Source organism: Pecten maximus, chromosome 11, assembly GCF_902652985.1.
Source record: "Pecten maximus chromosome 11, xPecMax1.1, whole genome shotgun sequence".
In the NCBI taxonomy this organism is placed as follows: domain Eukaryota; kingdom Metazoa; phylum Mollusca; class Bivalvia; order Pectinida; family Pectinidae; genus Pecten; species Pecten maximus.
In genome coordinates this window covers 11867909-11889032 of record NC_047025.1, presented here as the reverse complement: position 1 = coordinate 11889032, position 21124 = coordinate 11867909, and the positions used below count along the sequence as shown (strand labels likewise).

General features: G+C 37.1%; 1 protein-coding gene across 2 annotated transcripts in view; it reads left to right on the top strand.

Annotated features, from left to right (window-relative positions):
• Positions 1-21124, top strand: part of LOC117337171 — a 109628-nt gene that overhangs the window by 35194 nt on the left and 53310 nt on the right. For both annotated transcript variants that reach the window (XM_033898018.1, XM_033898017.1), the window contains exons 3-4: positions 2677-2765; positions 17610-17680. In XM_033898018.1, the coding sequence (XP_033753909.1) occupies positions 2677-2765; positions 17610-17680 (160 nt within the window). The remainder of the gene's footprint in view (positions 1-2676; positions 2766-17609; positions 17681-21124) is intronic.

Genomic DNA, 21124 nt, shown 5'->3' with positions numbered 1-21124 from the left:
TTGATATTTGGCCTGTAGCATGCTTGGGTGAAGGGCTACCAACTTTCTTAAGATAAATGACCTTGACCTTCATTCAAGGTCACATGGGTCAAATAGACTATAATCTTCAAATGACTTCTTCTCAATAACCAAGAGGCCCAGGGACTTGATATTGGGCCTGTAGCATGCTGGGGGTGAAGGGCTACCACGTTTGTTATAATAAATGACCTTGACTATCATTCAAGGTCACATGGGTCAAATATGCTATAATCTTCAAACGACTTCTTCTCAATAACCAAGAGGCCCAGGGACTTGATATTTGGCCTGTAGCATGCTGGGGTGAAGGCTACCAAGTTTGTTCAAATAAATGACCTTGACCTTCATTCAAGGTCACATGGGTCAAATAGGCTAAAATCTTTAAAAGATTTCTTCTCAATAACCAAGAGGCCCAGGGACTTGACATTGGGTCTGTCTGTAGCATGCTTAGGGCTAAGAGTCACCAAGACCCGATCTTAGGCCAAATTATAATAGTATATATGCTGAAATGAAAAGACTAGAAAATATATTGACATGAATAAACCTAGCTTACTCTGATATTTGAATAAAGTTGTTATCAGCATAGTATCTGTAAAAATGACCTCAATCAACTGCAAATTTGATGTAGAGCCTGGAGGTGAGCGATACAGGCCCATTGGCCCTCTTGTTTATAGTGACGTCAGACAGAAATAATTTTTAATTAACATGCAATTTTAAAGTTAAGCTATTGTGAATTGCAGAATGTCTTTATAACAAAGAATGAAAAAATTCAGGAATAAAAAAAAAATGGCTTGGAGCATATATATAGCAGTCTCCCACGTGAAGTTTATTAATGCTTTGGTCATGCACATTTGCTCTAAATTTTGCAGAGGTTGCTGTAGATTATTACACTGCAGAGTTCTAATTGATAATATTATGTTCCCTGTAGCATTTAAGACATGCCATATTGACATGCCTTAGTTCCGCAACAACTGGCAACAATACATCGACTGTACATTGGCCTAAATTGTGTTTGGGTGTGTGTAGGAGTCAAGTGGTAACCATTGCCTGCCTAATAACACCATTCTGTCACCATATTGTCCATACAGCCACCTTTAAGGCCATAGATATTTTATACAACATGCATGGATGCAGCAAATGTGACCTTGAGCAATAAAAAAACATTGACTTGTATAGTTGAAATATCAGGGTTGGGAATTGAGGGGGTTTGAGGCTTATTGCTTGAAAATGAAATAGTGTAAACAATATTTTCATTGACCAGTTTATACAAAACAACAAAGTCCAGTAGTAAGATTAATTGGATTTGTTGTTGAACTGAAACTAACTTAATATAATATTGTTTGGCATTCTTAGGGGCTACTCTAGATCTGGAAATGCTAACATTCTGTCTGTGGTATATATAGAAGCCATGCTTGTCCAGTAGGCCAGTTTCCAATCATCGCTTATTGTCAAGAAATACTTGATATACCATCTTATCTTAACTGTCTCAATTGAAATTGACAAAACTTTGATAAGAAAAATAACAATATGAGAATCATTTTGTGAGGTTTTTGCCATCAGTTCTTACTTAGTATATATGCTTGTACTCTTATAGTACACTCTGTAGAAATGATTAACAGGGTGATTTTTTATTAACACACATACCCTGATCCTGAAATATTTCCGTAGATAAAAACATCATTAGTCAATGATAAGCCAGGAAATGTGGATGTTGAACTGTCTTTTAGAGAAACGGTTTCAGCCGATAGATATCTGTTTCGGTCGAGATATTTAAACATAAGCACAACTCCACACATCTGATTTCACTATTTTCATATCAAATCTATGACTTCCTTTAATTTGATTCCAGTTATTTCAGAGAACACATACAGAACTTTAAAATGTAAACCAAACTCAGGCCCATAATTTCTACACTAGGAATTGTCAGCATCTTTAAAAATTTCTTCAGCAACACTATATGCCATGCTGTATAAACCTAGGAAAAAATCAAGATAAATCTTGAAAATCAATAGGCGTAAGAATTGTACCTGCTGCCCCCATTGTATGATCATAAGAGGCAACTAAATTTGGGATCTTATCTTTTCTCTTTCTGAACAACTTCCTTCTTCCTATTGTCTCTCTTGACAATTAATGCCTCACTTTTGGCCTACAGTTGAGCAAACGCCCATGTGAGGAAGGCTTTAGGTTCTGTCCCCAAGCTGAGACAATTACCAGAGTCTTTAAATATGGTACTTGCTACTCCTGCTTAGCACTCAGCATTTTGGGATTGGGACGACTGGTTTGTCTGTTGTCAGTATAATGTGACCGGGTGGGGTATCCTGCTGGGTGTTTTCAGCAGTATGCTTCAGTGAGGTAGCACTATAAATGGGAAAAAGTTCCAGACAATCACAAGGAGACTTAACACAAACATATTGCGCAGCCTCCCAAAACACACATACGCACTAACCACACACATGCACTTCGCATGCACGGGAAGCCGTCCTTAAATGACTTCAGCTGTTGATAGGACGTTAAACAAATAAAACCAAACCAAAATTGAAAATCATAGTACCGGAGTAGTGACAAGATAAACAACTACCACAACCTACCTTACACTACAATCCAGATTGTTGGTGAAACAGAAAATTTCTATATTGTAATTTCACTTTTGTTGTCTTTCAGGGAGAGGCTGGCGGTAACATGGGGTTGTGTGGAAATGTGATACCGCCCACACTATATTCCTCTGGCTCTGTTATGACTGTTCATTTTAGGTAAGTAATATATATATATATATATACATTGTGATAATATATTGGATGTAATTATCTTTGTTTTACCATACCCACGATAACAACATCATTTTGCCACATCTTCTGTAAAGGGAGACTACTCAAAGTAAATATAGGAATTCCGCGTAATTATATGTGTGCCTGTCCTGCTATATATGAAACATTTCATATGGGTATTCAAGGATATATTTGAACAGCTAGAAATGAACCCAAAAAATATAGTAAAAAAAATTAGAAATGCTAGTTAACAGTGAGCTATACATCTGACAATACACCTATAAACCAAGTTCAGTTGCTGTTGCTTTTAAAGTTTGTCAGAAACAGTGTAAGAAGCAAGAGCTAAACGCATAACCTTAATGTGGATTTTTTTCCCCAAAGTCTAGAAATATGAGATTTTTACCCCAAAAATGCAGAAATCCATGAAATATTTTTAGTGTTGTAGTTTCTACTACCTATGCTACATCTATAACTGAGGTTTTATGATCTAGCTTTGTCAGAAACAGCTAATGCAAAACCTTTACACTGAAGACGTTGCAGCCTCTGTCGGAAAAGCAACGCCTATGTGCCACCTCTTCCACGTCTGTCGTAAGCGACACAAAAACTGCTCCTATATAGAACTCTGCTTTGCAATATATTACTGATGCATATTCCCAAACAAAACACAGGTTTATAGATTTTTATTTGCAGCATTTCAGCAACATATATATTCAAAATGTGTCATGATCAAGGATTGTTTGAAAACAAAATGGGTTGAAACAAGATAAAAACAATTTCAAATGTGATGTTCCCGAGTTAGGAGCTTTTGAATCTTGAAATATAGCCAGAAAAATACTGCTATGCTCTGAAACAGGGGCTCATAATTTGTGAAGTAGCCAGAAAAATTCTAAAACAATTTGATAACAAACTTACATGATAGGCAAAAATTAGATAATAGATAAGAATGTAATATTATATGATAAATTCAATTTATATTTTTCTTATCTGTATTCTAATATATCACTTATAATGTAATGACATTTGACTGATAAAATTTGAACCCATGTGGCCATCTCGGGAGATGAAAACTAGTGATACAAGATACTCAGGCGATGAACCTCTATGATTAATGAGATAAAAGGTTAATTATGAGAGGTGTTGTAAGATAGGTATTACCTATACAAATGCTTTCTTAAACACCTATTTTAGCCTTGTTGTAAAAAAGCTTTGTTATTTCATAGCTAAAAACAAATTTTTTTTTCCAGTAAAATGTTGATAAAGTATTTGTTTGTCAAAAAAACTAGTGGAAAGGGATGCAAAGTATTCTTTGTCTTTCATTCAAACTTTTTAATATTTTGAAAGTTTATTTTTAACAGTAATATATTAGATTTGGAGAATTTTGTTAAGCTAACAAACCACTGAATGAACTTGCCTGTATATTTGCCACCCCATAGCGATTCATGATTAACTCAATTTGGTACGCATCGTAGTAATGTGTCCGAACATCTTTGATGTAAAATTGTTGTTAGTGTGATATGCCAAAAACACAAATTCTTAATGGATGGCTTTATGTTCGGGAATATATGTCGACAGACTCCCAAATAGATTTTCTGGCCAAAGATCATGAAAATGAGTAACAGAGAATTCAGCTTGAGGTTGAAGGGTATAATGACTAGAATATTTGAAATTTTGTTAGTTCATTAAGATCAGGTAAATTGGGTGTTTTTCTGAGTGTAAACTTTTGCAATTTTCTTCCAAAATTATGTAATTTGCTTTTGCAGTTTGAGTTATTTGCGATATGGATACCAAAACTTAAATTATATGTTTTGAATGGCATGCAAAGATCATGAAAATGAGTAACAGAGAATTCAGCTTGAGGTTGAAGGGTATAATGTCTAGAATATTTGAAATTTTGTTAGTTCATTAAGATCAGGTAAATTGGGTGTTTTTCTGAGTGTAAACTTTTGCAATTTTCTTCCAAAATTATGTAATTTGCTTTTGCAGTTTGAGTTATTTGCGATATGGATACCAAAACTTAAATTATATGTTTTGAATGGCATGCAAGTGCAAAAATTAAAATGAAACATTTCCCTTGCATTCAGTATTAATAAACACAGCATACTGTGTAACTTTTTTCCCCACAATGATTTGGTTCCATCTGATTAAGAAAGAATTCCTGTGATTTTATCATGAATTCTTTGGCAATTTTTCCCCTAGTATTTATAACTGTTCGATTCTTTATACCATTTCAGTATCAATATCATGTTAAGTTGTCTGTGTGAGTTATATGGCCATGGTTTGAGGTCATACAAGCTTTTTTGCCTAATCCTGGTTGACCTTCTAACCAAACAGCATTCCTACAAATTCAAATCCAAAAACGTTTTCATCTTTTATAGTGTTAAGAATGCTGGGATAATTTATTAAGGTCCAGGGGAATATGGTTGATTTACCCCAGGAAGTGGCATCAGGGCATGGTGTATAGGTCAAAGTTTTTATAAAACAGCTAGTACAATGTGTCAATACTAATGAGGATATTTAGCTTAGGTATTTCAGATTTGAGCATGTTCCTTGTGGCTCCTGCTGACCTTGACAGTGACCTTTGACCTACTTTTTATGAACTTATTCTTAGCCTCAGTTATATATTAATCTTATATTTTAGAAAGAGTTTTTATGTCCCTTAATTGTCATAAGACCTTTATATTGGTACTACATTTGAGGATCGATCTGCAGAGTTTGACTGTGTCATACTTTATAAAAATAAAAAAATTAAGATAAAACATTTGTCAGAAATAAGACAAACTGACTGCAAATTTTCAAGCAGAAAACAATTCTCACCAGAAAATAAAAAGATAGCGATTATTAATGTTTCTTTGTACCTCAAAAGTAAAAAAAATAAATTCTTCACTCTTAACCCTTTGCCACATGTAAGCGCCTCTGGACGCCTTTACCCCTTGCCACATGTAAGCGCTTCTCGACGCCTCTGCATTATCTCCATGTAAGCGCTTCTCGACGCCTCTACGTTATCTCAATGTAAGCGCCTCTCGACGCCATGCCGGTTCGGTAAACTTAGACATGGAAAATCCCGTGATTGAAAGCGACACCTATCTGGAAATCCCTGATACTATTTTAAGAAGATATCAATGCATCGACCAATCAGATTTGTACACGTCATTCATACGAAAGTTTTTGAATAAATTAACCTAGAAAGTGTGAGTCATGAGTGTAGAAAAGTGTGACAACAACGAGGCATAATGGCGGCTGTGGCTACGATTTTGCGCGACATTTTTGACGACGATGATGATAATTTAGAGTTCGATGGCTTTGGACCTGAATACATTGAGTCAGATATTGATCTTAACGATGTTCTAAATGAACTGTCAACAGATAACGAGTCCGAAAATGAGGACGAACGGCGACTAGTTGTACCGCCGCCATTAGGTAATGTTAACCGAGATTTTTCGCCGATCACAGTAAATGATTTTGTTAGGGAAACGGGGCCAGTACTTCCAGAAACTTTTGATATTGATACTGCAAGTCCCATTGATTATTTCTACCTTTTCTTCAATGAGAATCAGTTTTCCACCATAGCTCGACACACTAATAACTACGCTCGCTGGCATTTGAAAAACGAAGGTAGATTTGACCCAAAATGGTCGGATACACATTCCTTCGTCGCGACATTGGATATAAAATATTCTAGGCTTAATTCTGAACATAATTGTAACTTACTAAAAATGTCTAAAACAACTATTTCACTTTCAAAATTAGGTTTAGAAAAATTAATCAAAACAAAGCTTAATTTCTCAAAAACTGCCATTGAGATGGTGTATGTATATTTCAGTCAGCGCAATAATGTTGCATTGCAACAATGTATCTTTGCACTATTGGCACAGAGTGCTGAAGTGTTATAACCTGCATGTGGCAAAGGGTTATACCATTCACTTCAGTCTTGATCTGTTACGTTTTGTGTTTTAAATTCTAAACAGTAAGAAACAACTTTTAGCAGAAATTTAAACAGTCTTTGTGAAGTAGAAGTTTTCTTTAATTCTCTCGGGAACATTTTTCTTGATAAATCTTTGAAGGCAGTAGGATTTGGAAGCTATTTTCAGACTTTAATTTGTCATGTTTGAAAACAGTGGGATCTATTTCTGGATCCTAAACAGTCCTGGTATATGTATTTATTGGCTCAGCGTGTCTCATGCCTGCCATACTGCTAAAGGCTTACTCAAGCAGAAATGTCAGGAAACAAAATGGCTGTTGATCAAAAGGTTATCTCAAAGGTCAAGTTCTTGAAATGTACCAGCAGTCAATTTTCCCCAAAACAAATTGTTTACATTGTAAAGCTTAGAGTACAGAACATGGCTGTATATGTATTAAGTTACACAGTAAGCCTCTGAATAAAGTTTGTTGTCTTAGAGTAACAAAAGTTGAAATCAATGTAGTTTATATATTTTGATTCCCCCCTCCCCCATCAATTATTAATAAAGGCAACTATTTTCAGTTTTGAAACTATCCCAATTTCTGAATTTTCATTAACCCTTTTGAAATTAAACCACTGCTTGTTTTTTGAAACATGAGACTCTAATTATATACTTTTACTCTCGTATCAAAAGTTAATATTGAATACATTTTGATACCTGCATCAAGTATTTACTATCATTTTCAGTTTTGAAACCACCCCCTTTTTTATTTGCATTGTCCCTTTTGAAACCACCCCTAATGTTTTGAGACATGAGTGCCATGAGTCTGCAGCACAGTTTCACTGGATTCTCAAGTGGACATTCCCCTGTTTCCTATCATTTTAATTTGGAGACCCCAAGTTAATGACTAGAGAAATCAATTTTGAGAGGGGGGAAGGGATTGGGCTCTGATTATAAGCAGACCGAATGGTAACACTGTAAATTGGAGATAATTGGTTCATCTGGGCCTTCAGTGAAGAAAGTACACTGGATAATTTAGTGAAGTGAATGTGAGGGTATGGCCGGGTGGAGGACTTTAAAGGCCCTTAAGCTTGTTAAAACGGTTTATGGGAGTATTCTGTACACATTTATATTTTGGAGTCAAACTTTTCAAAAGGTAACCTGAGCAGAGAAACTTTTTAAAAAAAGTTTTGTTTTATAAATTTTAAAACAAGTATTATGGCTCGACCACAATGTTATGGACACTTAATTTGGTGATTATTCTATCTGTGTGTTCCTCCGAAATTTGTTTTTGTGTCTGCTTCATATGGTTGTTACTGTCACTACTTGTCACTGGAACTTCATATTTGGGGGGGGGGGGGGGGGGGTCATTTTGACCTTTGACCTGTACCTGTAACTGAGCACATGATGAATTAAATTTAAATCACTGCTTCCACTAGGGATCGAAAACAGGACCTCTGGCATACTAGTCTGATGCTCAACCAATTGAGCTAAAGAGAAGATCTCTTCATAGCGGCTATAGTATTTACCAGGGTTACAGACCTATACACCAAAGAAGAATTTTGTTCAGGCTCTAACTATCTCCTACACTATTTTTTACAGGAACGTCATACATGAGATATCTGTTCATTCCTGGAATATAATTTCACATATGGTGGGGGACTATAATTTGTTTTAATTATCTTGTTTTTTGTCCTTGAAAGGTTAAGGTCACAAACTTCTCATTGTACCCTATATACGAAAGTTGTGTCAGCTGCATAACTTTGCACTAGCTAGCTTGGTTAAGTCTTACCAAAACGAGACATGCCTGTATGGTATATATTTGTTACTGTCATTGTCTCTCTAACTTTGTCATCATCTGTGCTGCCCTAGCTATTTTGTTACTGCAACTCTTTCAAAATCGCTTGACAGAATTCAACAAACTTTCAGGGCTTCTTAATCAAGGCAACAGTGCAGGCATCCTTAGAGATGGCTTCCATCTCCCTGTCATCCAGTTTTCAATTTAATATCTCAAGACTCTTCTGAATTTTCAGAATAGTCTGAATTACTTGAGGTTGAGTAAGAATAATTTTTACATAAAGGAATTTTTGAAATGAAGAATGTTAATTCATTATACTGCTGTAATAAAAATTGTCTGTGTACAGGTTTCTACTGAACATACACTGTATTCCTTGGTTTGCAATGTGCATATGTAATTTGAGATATTACTCTATTTCAATGTTGTTGTTTTTTATCATAATAAGAAATTCCTATACTTGAATTTGAGACTGACTGTAGGAAATTTAATTAATATCGCAACCAGTTCAATTTCATTTTGTTTATTTTCTTGCTATGCACAATGACTTTCAACTTCTTAATTAGTCCCCACCAGAAACAAGGGGGGTGGGGTCTATAGTTTTGTGTTGTGTTTGTCTGTCCCTCCGTCCTTCTGCCCATTATCTAAATGTCTGGGATCCATCTCCTACCACTACACTTTTCCCCATCGACACTTCAAAAAGCGCCAGATTTTGAGGAATTGATATGAAATCTTTATTTCTTCTCCTTTTTGATTTGCAAATTAATTTATTGCAAATTTGGAAAGAATTCTAAAAATATTGAATGTATTTCAATTATCAGAGAGATTGAATGATTTAGGGGTAAAGATGACATGTTATATACTATTCAAAGGTGAATTTTGAGATTGATAGTTATCTTGCAAAATTTCTCTTTTTTTCTTTTGGAAAAAATACTGAAATTTGCTTGAAAATTACTATACTGACATAGTGGGCAGTCGTCATGTAATTCTTGTTTTAATTTGGAACCTGATCAAAGTCATACAAAAGCTTGCATATCATTGTTTGACTATAGCTGCCATAGCCTGTTTCCAATAGTAATGACACCTGCCTGATCAGTGTCATTTTAAAGAGCTTACATCGCCTTGTACCAAAATAGTATAATGACACTCGATCACTGTTGTACAAAAGTATATGTTCATCCTATGGCTGACTCATTAGCAATCTATTGCACCCGATACAATGCCCTTTGTTTACCATCGGTACATAATTAATGCCAAACCCTATCATGTTCATAGAGTTACGATCAAATGTAATAAAGAGTATAAGTGACTAGGATCAGGTGTTTCCACATTAAAAATTTACGGAGGATCGAATACCCTGTCAGGAGTGTTTATCTCCGCCTGTTACAATTATCGATGTAATAGGAATGGAGACGAAAAGTCAATGATATAAATAAGTAAATACTTCTCTTTACCTTAGTTCATAGTTTGTAGGCTAGGTGCACGTGGCATTACTAAGGAAAACCTGTGTACTGGTCAGATCCAGGTACTAATGATAAAGGTAAAATCTTAAACTTAGCCCTAATCATTTAGTAAAATGTACGAAAGTGACATTTAAAAAAAATTGTCAAAATAAAGAATAAAATCTATCTACCTTGTACTACTGATGTATTAAAATCACATGAGAATAGTGATAGTGAAATATAATCATAGTTCTTAACTCAAAAGTGCTAAAACATGTACAAAATGTAAACAAGACAAGCAGACCTTTGAAAAAGTATAAAAATAATATGGAGGCCGTGGTGGCCGAGTGGTTAAGGTGTCCTGACACTTTATCACTTAAGCCCTCCACCTCTGGGTTGCGAGTTCGAAACCCACATGGGGTAGTTGCCTGCAGGTACTGACCGTAAGGTCGGTGGTTTTTCTCTGGGTACTCCAGTTTTCCTCCTCCTTCAAAACCAGGCACGTCCTTAAATGACCCTGCCTGTTAATAGGACGTTAAACAAAACATAAACAATGAAAAGAACCAAAGACCAGGTGTCCCAGAAGAAGTAGCGTATCCCACTTCATCAATACCACCAGCTTTTGTAATGTAATCCTATATTGTCGATCAAATCCAGGTAATGTCATTCTCAGAAACAGAACCTGAGGGTATAATCTGGATTGTCTCGATACAATATAACTTAAAAAAGCTAATCTCAGGAACTGCTGATGCGATCCTCTCCGAACTGTGGTTATGGATGTCAAGTGGGTCAGTGGGGGCATTTTTTTTCGTAGAACTTTTTTTCTAACAGAAAGTGACAGCTAGCAATAATTGGCCATGGAATCAAATTGGATATTTATAAAAAAAAAAAAAAAAATATTTCTGTAACCTAAGTGCAAATCATACTGTCAAGATATTAAAGGCTTGTGTCAACTGGCAAGATAATTTGCCTCCACTGTCAAAAAATGAGTGTGAATATATTCTTCACATTCTGACTTCTATATAGCTGCCTTTCCCTGAGGACAGTTTTTATAAAACACAACGTGAAATTGTCATTTTTATTATGTCGTCAAACGTTCTGTCGGAAATCTCGGGTGTCATAAACTATTACGCTGGCCGCTGAAACCAACGTTGTGTAAAATTTCATGTTGTAAATGGGATATTCATTGGAGGACCGAGTCTGCACACTCGGTAAAGGCCGACAATTTTTATTGGTCGTCGTGTCTGCTGCCTGTCATGAACGATTTGTCATGTGCAAACACCGAATGTCATCAGCACAACTTTTAGGTCATATAATTTCAACAGAGGCAGTTACATTTTCGCAAATCGTGTCAAAATTTTCTGAGTCCCTTTTTCTCCCTGTCGGTATTGGAACAAAGCTAGAAGCTTAACTACCCAAATAAAAATTGGATCAATATAACACTCGACATTAAGCATTAGGTTTTTGTTAAATGTTAACCGGTAACAGACATGCAACCTCCGGCCATTCTATTCTATTTTTCCTAACGATTTGTATGAATTTGATGGACAGTTCAAATTTAACATCCTTATAATGTTTGCTTCAGTTCCTGGAGAAATTATTGTCAAATTGTTTCTAAATGAAAAAAAAGTATGTTTCCTTAATAAACCTTTATGGAAGTGATTGACTTTGGTAATTTCTTGAATTTGAAGCTAAGAAATTAGTTGTGAAAGAGAGGCTAGAGAGGTCTATGCGCAAATCATAGGATTAAGTATTATGTAAATCTGGTTGCTTCTAGGTTTATATTTTCACATGACATGCTACCCAATTACAGCATCAGATGTACCTATAGACAGTTTCTTCCTGTTTCAATAGACAATATAGCTGAATGCAATGGTTATGATGGTGTATCAGTTGATCATCAAATGTAGAGTTACGAGTCATATACTCAGATGAGAGCACTAGTGTCTTCCTAGATATATCAGCATCAGTCCATTTATAACTGATAATTTTTTTGTCTGAATTTGCTGCAAGGCACTTTTTGTCCATTTTGTTGCAAGGCAGGTCCTCAAATAGGTTTTTTTTTTTGAGAGTTTCAATGGATAAGAATCTACCACAGCACATTTGTCATTTTTCACATTAGCCGCACAAGCAAGCCATAGCTAAATGTAATTTGGTTTCAAAAATTGAAATATACATCTCCTTTGTCTAGACATGGAGCAAAGAAATGAACGTCTTGGGACATTGATAGCAGTTAAATAATGGTCTCCAGGCAATTATTGCTAAACCTAATTCACTAATCATGGCCACTTTCATTCTTAAGTGTAGGTACCAATTTAAAAATGAGCTTTTGACATTCTGTAAATTGTATTGCTCCAAGCTGTAAATGTGTATGTTTTATGTGTATAGCCTTCTGATAGTATTAGATGGAAATTTCATACATGCAATAATTTTGCCGTTGGGTATATATTAGCGGCAGGGATTTATACAAAGATTTCTAGCTGATAGCTGGAGTTTTTGCAATAAAATAATGTTATCAAACAACAAATTATTGAAGGTTTGCATTGCTTATCAGATCCTACAATGACCCAGCACCAGGCACGTTCTAAATTGCGAGCTTAAGTATGTCAAACACCCATCTTATGTGAATTAGAAATCGATGAAAATACTGTGGGAAACAGCAATAATCTTGATAATTTCTTTTACAAAAAAAGCATTGTGTGAACAAATGTTGAGCTTTTTATGAATGGGGTATAAGTACTCTAACACCTTATAAGATATCTATATCGTTTAGTTCTATATTTCAAACTTTGGTGGAAAACTGAACGAAACAACATGCCTAGTCTGTTTCATGCTAATCGACTGTAAAAGTTTTCGCATGTAATCCACCAGAAATCAGTTAGGTGTTTTGAAGTTGCTGACATGCCGAGAAGCCATTTATTGTGTAGCTGTAAATGTGAAAAGTACATTCAATTCAGAAAGAGAAACACAAGCAATTGATTGCACTTTAATCAATTAACATTTCCAAAGACCAGATTAAACAAAATGTTTTTCAGAGATTCGGAAACGAAAATCAGGCAGAGGTATAGATCGAAGATTAAAAAGTTCAAATTGATTACTTTTTTTTAATTGATATAAAATACATGCATGATGTTGAAACAAACCTGCCAATGTTACAAACCATTGGCCTGTTTATAAAGGTTTGGTATGTTAAGAGACAAACCATGGCCTGTTGATAAAGGTTTGGTATGATAAAGGTTTGGTATGTTTAGAGGCAAGCCATTGGCCTGTTGATAAAGGTTTGGTATGTTTAGAGACAAACCATTGGCCTGTTTATAAAGGTTTGGTATGATAAAGGTTTGGTATGATTAAGGTTTGGTATGATAAAGGTTTGGTATGTTTAGAGGCAAGACATTCACTCACGGGCCTGTTGATAAAGGTTTGGTATGTTTAGAGGCAAACCATTGGCCTGTTGATAAAGGTTTGGTATGATAAAGGTTTGGTATGATAAAGGTTTGGTATGTTAAAAGACAAACCATTTGGTCAGTTTAAAGGTTTCCTTAATGTGAAAGAACTTCGATAGATTTTCAATATAGATTTTGAAATAAATGTATTTATGAAGATTGTATGACTTTTCTCCATCACCCTGATCAGACTTTAATACTGTTAGTAATTGTTATAAAGCAACTTTTATGTCCTTGGACAAAATGGAACCATAGATCTTCTTGTGCTGAAGAAATGAATTCTAAGTTTCTGTTGAATGAACAAAGAGTAGAACATTCCCTGTAGTTGATTAGCCGAGATTGCTCAATTATTTAATTCCTAAAACAGCCTTTGATACTTAAACTGACACTATAAAACAGAGATGTAGAGTGCTTGACATCATCTCCGAATTCTTTGGAGCACTGCAGACTGTTTTATGGCCGTTATTGATTTGTGAAGGTGATATATTTTTATTTCTGTTGAAATTTACATTTAAACAATCAATTTTATTTGTCTTGAGAAAAAGTCTTTGTGTGCCGGTTTAAAAGTACACATGCACTAGCACTGGATGTAAAAAGTGATGTAAATGAATTCGTTTGTAATTAGGTGTCGAGATGAACTCGATCTGGAAGGCTTTCCCTTCATTAAACAGTTTATTCTCGTTAAGACTTCAATTACTATGGGATGATAATGTGCTTATTGGCCTTTGTTGACTGTACATATTAATAAAGTAAAAGACTAGGTTTTAAATTTTGAATTTCTTCATACATTATGTTTGGAATGTAGATAGATAAGTGCTTTCATGTTGAAAAAAATTGTTGCAATGAAATTTAAGGTTGGAACTTGAATGGTTTATATTCCAAAAAGAAACTTTTGGAACTTGAATGGTTTATATTCCAAAAGGAAACTTTTGAAACTTGAATGGTTTATATTCCAAAAAGAAACTTTTGAAACTTGAATGGTTTATATTCCAAAAGGAAACTTTTGAAACTTGAATGGTTTATATTCCAAAAAGAAACTTTTGGAACTTGAATGGTTTATATTCCAAAAAGAAACTTTTGAATTTTGAATGGTTTATATTCCAAAAAGAAACTTTTGGAACTTGAATGGTTTACATTCCAAAAAAGAAACTTTTGAATTTTGAATGGTTTATATTCCAAAAAGAAACTTTTGGAACTTGAATGGTTTACATTCCAAAAAAGAAACTTTTGAATTTTGAATGGTTTATATTCCAAAAAGAAACTTTTGGAACTTGAATGGTTTATATTCCAAAAAAGAAACTTTTGGAACTTGAATGGTTTATATTCCAAAAAGAATTTTTTGGAACTTAAATGGTTTATATTCCAAAAAGAAACTTTTGGAACTTGAATGGTTTATATTCCAAAAAAGAAACTTTTTTTAAATGGTTTATATTAAAAAAAAGAAACTTTTGAAAGTAACTTTATACACATGTATTCTCGTGATTCATGCAATCTGTCTCTGATATATTTGAATATGATTGGTGTAGCATGCAAAGCAAATCTTTCGCAAATCTTCATGAAAATAATTATGATTATTTTGGACAATATGTGATAAACATCTGTGAGTCAAGGCTATGTATTTATATTTCAAGTACAGTATAATTGTACTCCATCAAAACTACTACTTGTTTTTGAGTTCAAACAGGTTTAGTGCTAATCTTGGCCCCTGGTCAAAGTATAGTTGAATTAAAATGTGAAACAATGAAAATATAATTCAGCAAAGAAATAAAAGATTGTAAACTTACTTCTTACATATATGTAGATCATATAGATTTTTTGACTGATGTTTTTAACTATTAGATATTATTTCCTTTTGTTTTCAAATGGTGTTGTTAATTGATCCAGGTATTTCTTGTGTTTTGCACTCAAGCTTTTCAATCTTCATTAAAGTACAGATTTAGATAGTGAACCAGAAGACACCAATTTGTTGGAGCATGATGCTCTAAAGGAATAAAGAAAAAAATAGTGAAAAAAAAAGACTTAAACAAATTGAGTTCAAGGCAGCTCTTGGTCAGAAAACTAATTAAAATTGAAAACATGAAGGCTGAAAAGAATGCATTTTAAATTTGTACTCAGTTGACGGAACAAGTTAATTTCATGTCTCTGGTATAAAAATACTCTTGGAACCACAATGGAATCTAGGGGTTGAAATTGATGGAGTGGGGTTGAGTTTTGAAATGTTTCTCCAGGAAACTGCTAAGTTAGATGCATACCACCAGGAAATGAGCACTCTCGATGATCAAACGCAGGTATTTAGCAGTGTCAGAAGAATGTTTGAAAACATTCTGTTATCATATTTCTTGGTTTTGACCTTGACACCTGAAGAAATGAGGAGTCTAGTGCATTTGGTTTGCAGTGAGAGAGGCAATCAGTGTTATCCAAGAAATATCTGCCCGTGCAATACTTGGTCGGGTTTTTTTGTGTGTAAAGAGAAATTTAAACTTTCTCATGCATTCAAGATAACGAAACATCACAAGGGAGGAGGAAATATAGAAGGGATCTTGGTTTGAAAGAAATATGTTTATTTTTGAAATGAATCTATCAGTTGATGTGAGTGTTGACATTTGCTGATTACTATATTGAAGAATTCTAGTTGCTCAGTTTTGGAAAAAAAGGAATTGGGCAACAAGCAAAACCCCTGATAATGTTCGCCTTGATCTTAGAATTCTGATTTTGAAATTAAAATATCCTCTTATAAACTGGTGGGTTGGAAGAGGACCGGGGTATTAAAGCAAAGGATATAATAATGAAACCATAATTCTAACTCAAAATTGAAAAAATAAAGGCAAAATATGAACAAAAGATATTGATTTGCATGGAGACCCTTGTAGAAGTACAGCTGGTCAAAGCTTTTATTCATAAATGCCAAGTTGGCTTCTACTATTCTAGATTTCAATTAGGTCAGATCAGAAGTATCTATATCAACCAATGAAATGTACCTATTAGAAATAGAGATATTTATAGAATTTAATTTTTTAAAACAATCATTTTTCACCAATATTTATAAGCAATTATAAATGATAGTTGTCAATAATAAATCTCCCAGTCTATTTACATACACACATATTGACTGTGTTTCTGTTTGCCAAATGGCTGTCGGTATCTGGGTGTATAGCAGTTCTGTTTAGATGCCTTATCAAATTAAATCACGTAAGATTGAAAAGAGAATAAGTGTTTAACTGTGGTCCTGATGACAGATTGAGCCCTCTACAAGTAGATACATGTGGCGACCCTAATGATTTACGATACAGTTCTCTCAATCTATACTTACATTTTACTTATCATTTCCCAGGGTATTTAAAGTTCTCAAAAGTGCTGCAGCTGAATCGAATTCTGTATCAACTGCATCAAAACAGGAAGCAATAATTATCAAATTTAAAAGATATTTCGTCAAAAAGCCTTCAATTGCATGTATGCTGTATGTTACGCAACTGTGTAGAGAAAATTTAATGTCTCTGCAGAAAGTAATCAGTTAAACATAGTTTTTTTTTTTAAAGACGTTTTGTCAAAAAGCCTTGAATTACATGTATGCTGTATGTTTAACGCAACTGCCTAGAGAAATTTTAATGTCTTCTGCAGAAAGCAAAAAGTTAACCATAGTTATTTTGTTTAATATTAAACGAAATCCTCAGGCAAAACATTATAGATAGAATGGGAATTTTTTTTTTATTTCAAAATGTGAATTTTCTTTCAGAATTAATGCATCATTTGGAAAACGTATTGTAGACTATGGAATGCTGATTTTCTTACAAGGCTGCAAGACTTTTTGTAAAGGAATTAAGATTATACTTACAGTGTATGTGTATAGATAAAAACTTTATTTAAGAGTCTCCTGAGATCTTTAAGACTTTGTAATGATTCTTTACTTAGGCTTGTCCTTTTATCCACATAATAAAAAACCATAACGAGCCCAGGAAGTCAACGTAAACTTTGATTCAAGGTCGCTAGGCAAAGCTTATGGAAGGAAATGAAATCAAACTTTATAACAACTTTGTAATTATTCAGTTTTGATGGACTGATCAGTATATGCATGTATTTAATATCAGTGCCAAACGTAACTCATTTTGTGAATTTAACGGAAAATCCTCCATATCAGCTTTAGGGTTTGTTCATATATAGATGACCTTGACTTTGACATGCAGGTGTGTAGATTTAATACAACATTAAACAGCATCACCAACACTAATGAAAACCTTTTTTTCTCTTTGCAGGTCGGACGTCAATCTCCACAAAATTGTAAAAGGAAGAGGTTTTAAGTTTATAATAACAGCTTATAGTGATGGTAAGTTTATATATGATCAGCATCCAACATACTATAAGCTTATAGGTTATAACTTTTAACATATAGGCACATTGATGAATTGACACAACATGTGTAATATTAGCTTCATTAGCATGATGATAATTGAGTGCAATATTTCATTTGAGGGGTGGAGTACTTGTGGGGGTGGTGTAGGTTCCAGTTTAAGAGTCTAGGAGAAGGTGTAGGTTTGGGTGCGGGTGGTGTAGATTCCAGTTTAAGGGTCTGGGAGAGAGTGAGGTGTGAATGGTGAAGGTTACAGTTAAAGAGTCTGGGAGAGAGTGTGGTGTGGGTGGTGTAGGTTCCAGTTTTAGGGTCTGGGAGAGAGTGAGGTGTTGGTGGTGTAGGTTCCAGTTTAAGGGTCTGGGAGAGAGTGAGGTGTGGGTGGTGTAGGTTCCAGTTTAAGAGTCTAGGAGAAGGTGTAGGTTTGGGTGCGGGTGGTGTAGATTCCAGTTTAAGGGTCTGGGAGAGAGTGAGGTGTGAATGGTGAAGGTTACAGTTAAAGAGTCTGGGAGAGAGTGTGGTGTGGGTGGTGTAGGTTCCAGTTTTAGGGTCTGGGAGAGAGTGAGGTGTTGGTGGTGTAGGTTCCAGTTTAAGGGTCTGTGAGAGAGTGTGGTGTGGGTGGTGTAGGTTCCAGTTTAAGGGTCTGGGAGAGAGTGTGGTGTGGGTGGTGTAGGTTCCAGTTTAAGGGTCTGGGAGAGAGTGTGGTGTGGGTGGTGTAGGTTCCAGTTTAAGGGTCTGGGGGAGAGTGAGGTGTGGGTGGTGTAGGTTCCAGTTTAAGGGTCTGGGAGAGAGTGAAGTGTGAATGGTGAAGGTTACAGTTAAAGAGTCTGGGAGAGAGTGAGGTGTGAATGGTGTAGGTTCCAGTTTAAGGGTCTGGGAGAGAGTAGGTGTGGGTGGTGTAGGTTCCAGTTTAAGAGTCTGGGAGAGAGTAGGTGTGGGTGGTGTAGGTTCCAGTTGAAGAGTCTGGGAGAGAGTGAGGTGTGGGTGGTGTAGGTTCCAGTTGAAGAGTCTGGGAGAGAGTGAGGTGTGGGTTGTGTAGGTTCCAGTTAAAGGGTCTGGGAGAGAGTGAGGTGTGGATGGTGTAGGTTCCAGTTGAAGAGTCTGGGAGAGAGTGAGGTGTGGGTGGTGTAGGTTCCAGTTGAAGAGTCTGGGAGAGAGTGAGGTGTGGGTGGTGTAGGTTCCAGTTTAAGGGTCTGGGAGAGAGTGAGGTGTGGGTGGTGTAGGTTCCAGTTTAAGGGTCTGGGAGAGAGTGAGGTGTGGGTGGTGTTGATTCCAGTTTAACGGTCTGGGAGAGAGTGAGGTGTGGGTGGTGTAGGTTCCAGTTTAAGGGTCTGGGAGAGAGTGAGGTGTGGGTGGTGTTGATTCCAGTTTAACGGTCTGGGAGAGAGTGAGGTGTGGGTGGTGTAGGTTCCAGTTTAAGGGTCTGGGAGAGAGTGAGGTGTGAATGGTGTAGGTTCCAGTTTAAGGGTCTGGGAGAGAGTGAGGTGTGGGTGGTGTAGGTTCCAGGTTAAGGGTCTGGGAGAGAGTGAGGTGTGGGTGGTGTAGGTTCCAGTTTAAGAGTCTGGGAGAGAGTGAGGTGTGGGTGGTGTAGGTTCCAGTTTAAGGGTCTGGGAGAGAGTGTGGTGTGGGTGGTGTAGGTTCCAGTTTAAGGGTCTGGGAGAGAGTGTGGTGTGGGTGGTATAGGTTCCAGTTTTAGGGTCTGGGAGAGAGTGAGGTGTGGGTGGTGTAGGTTCCAGTTTAAGAGTCTGGGAGAGAGTGAGGTGTGGGTGGTGTAGGTTCCAGTTTAAGGGTCTGGGAGAGAGTGTGGTGTGGGTGGTGTAGGTTCCAGTCTAAGGGTCTGGGAGAGAGTGTGGTGTGGGTGGTATAGGTTCCAGTTTTAGGGTCTGGGAGAGAGTGAGGTGTGGGTGGTGTAGGTTCCAGTTTAAGGGTCTGGGAGAGAGTGAGGTGTGGGTGGTGTAGGTTCCAGTTTCAGAGTCTGGGAGAGAGTGTGGTGTGGGTGGTGTAGGTTCCAGTTTAAGAATCTGGGAGAGAGTGAGGTGTGGGTGGTGTAGGTTCCAGTTGAAGGGTCTGGGAGAGAGTGAGGTGTGGGTGGTGTAGGTTCCAGTTGAAGGGTCTGGGAGAGAGTGAGGTGTGGATGGTGTAGGTTCCAGTTTAAGGGTCTGGGAGAGAGTGAGGTGTGGGTGGTGTAGGTTCCAGTTTAAGGGTCTGTGAGAGAGTGTGGTGTGGGTGGTGGAGGTTCCAGTTTAAGAGTCTGGGAGAGAGTGTGGTGTGGGTGGTGTAGGTTCCAGTTTAAGGGTCTGGGAGAGAGTGAGGTGTGGGTGGTGTAGGTTCCAGTTTAAGGGTCTGGGAGAGAGTGAGGTGTGGGTGGTGTAGGTTCCAGTTTAAGAGTCTGGGAGAGAGTGAGGTGTGGGTGGTGTAGGTTCCAGTCTAAGAGTCTGGGAGAGAGTGTGGTGTGGGTGGTGTAGGTTCCAGTTTAAGAGTCTGGGAGAGAGTGAGGTGTGGGTGGTGTAGGTTCCAGTCTAAGAGTCTGGGAGAGAGTGAGGTGTGGGTGGTGTAGGTTCCAGTTTAAGAGTCTGGGAGAGAGTGTGGTGTGGGTGGTGTAGGCTCCAGTTTAAGAGTCTGGGAGAGAGTGAGGTGTGGGTGGTGTAGGTTCCAGTTTAAGAGTCTGGGAGAGAGTGAGGTGTGGGTGGTGTAGGTTCCAGTTTAAGAGTCTGGGAGAGAGTAAGGTGTGGGTGGTGTAGGTTCCAGTTGAAGGGTCTGGGAGAGAGTGAGGTGTGGGTGGTGTAGGTTCCAGTTTAAGGGTCTGGGAGAGAGTGAGGTGTGGGTGGTGTAGGTTCCAGTTTAAGGGTCTGGGAGAGAGTGAGGTGTGGTTGGTGTAGGTTCCAGTTTAAGGGTCTGGGAGAGAGTGAGGTGTGGGTGGTGTAGGTTCCTGTTTCAGAGTCTGGGAGAGAGTGTGGTATGGGTGGTGTAGGTTCCAGTTTAAGAGTCTGGGAGAGAGTGAGGTGTGGGTGGTGTAGGTTCCAGATTAAGGGTCTGGGAGAGAGTGAGGTGTGGGTGGTGTAGGTTCCAGTTTAAGGGTCTGGGAGAGAGTGAGGTGTGGGTGGTGTAGTTTCCAGTTTAAGAGTCTGGGAGAGAGTGAGGTGTGGGTGGTGTAGGTTCCAGTTTAAGAGTCTGGGAGAGAGTGAGGTGTGGGTGGTGTAGGTTCCAGTTTAAGAGTCTGGGAGAGAGTGAGGTGTGGGTGGTGTAGGTTCCAGTTTAAGAGTCTGGGAGAGAGTGAGGTGTGGGTGGTGTATGTTCCAGTTTAAGAGTCTGGGAGAGAGTGAGGTGTGGGTGGTGTAGGTTCCAGTTTAAGAGTCTGGGAGAGAGTGAGGTGTGTGTGGTGTAGGTTCCAGTTTAAGGGTCTGGGAGAGAGGTATGGGTGGT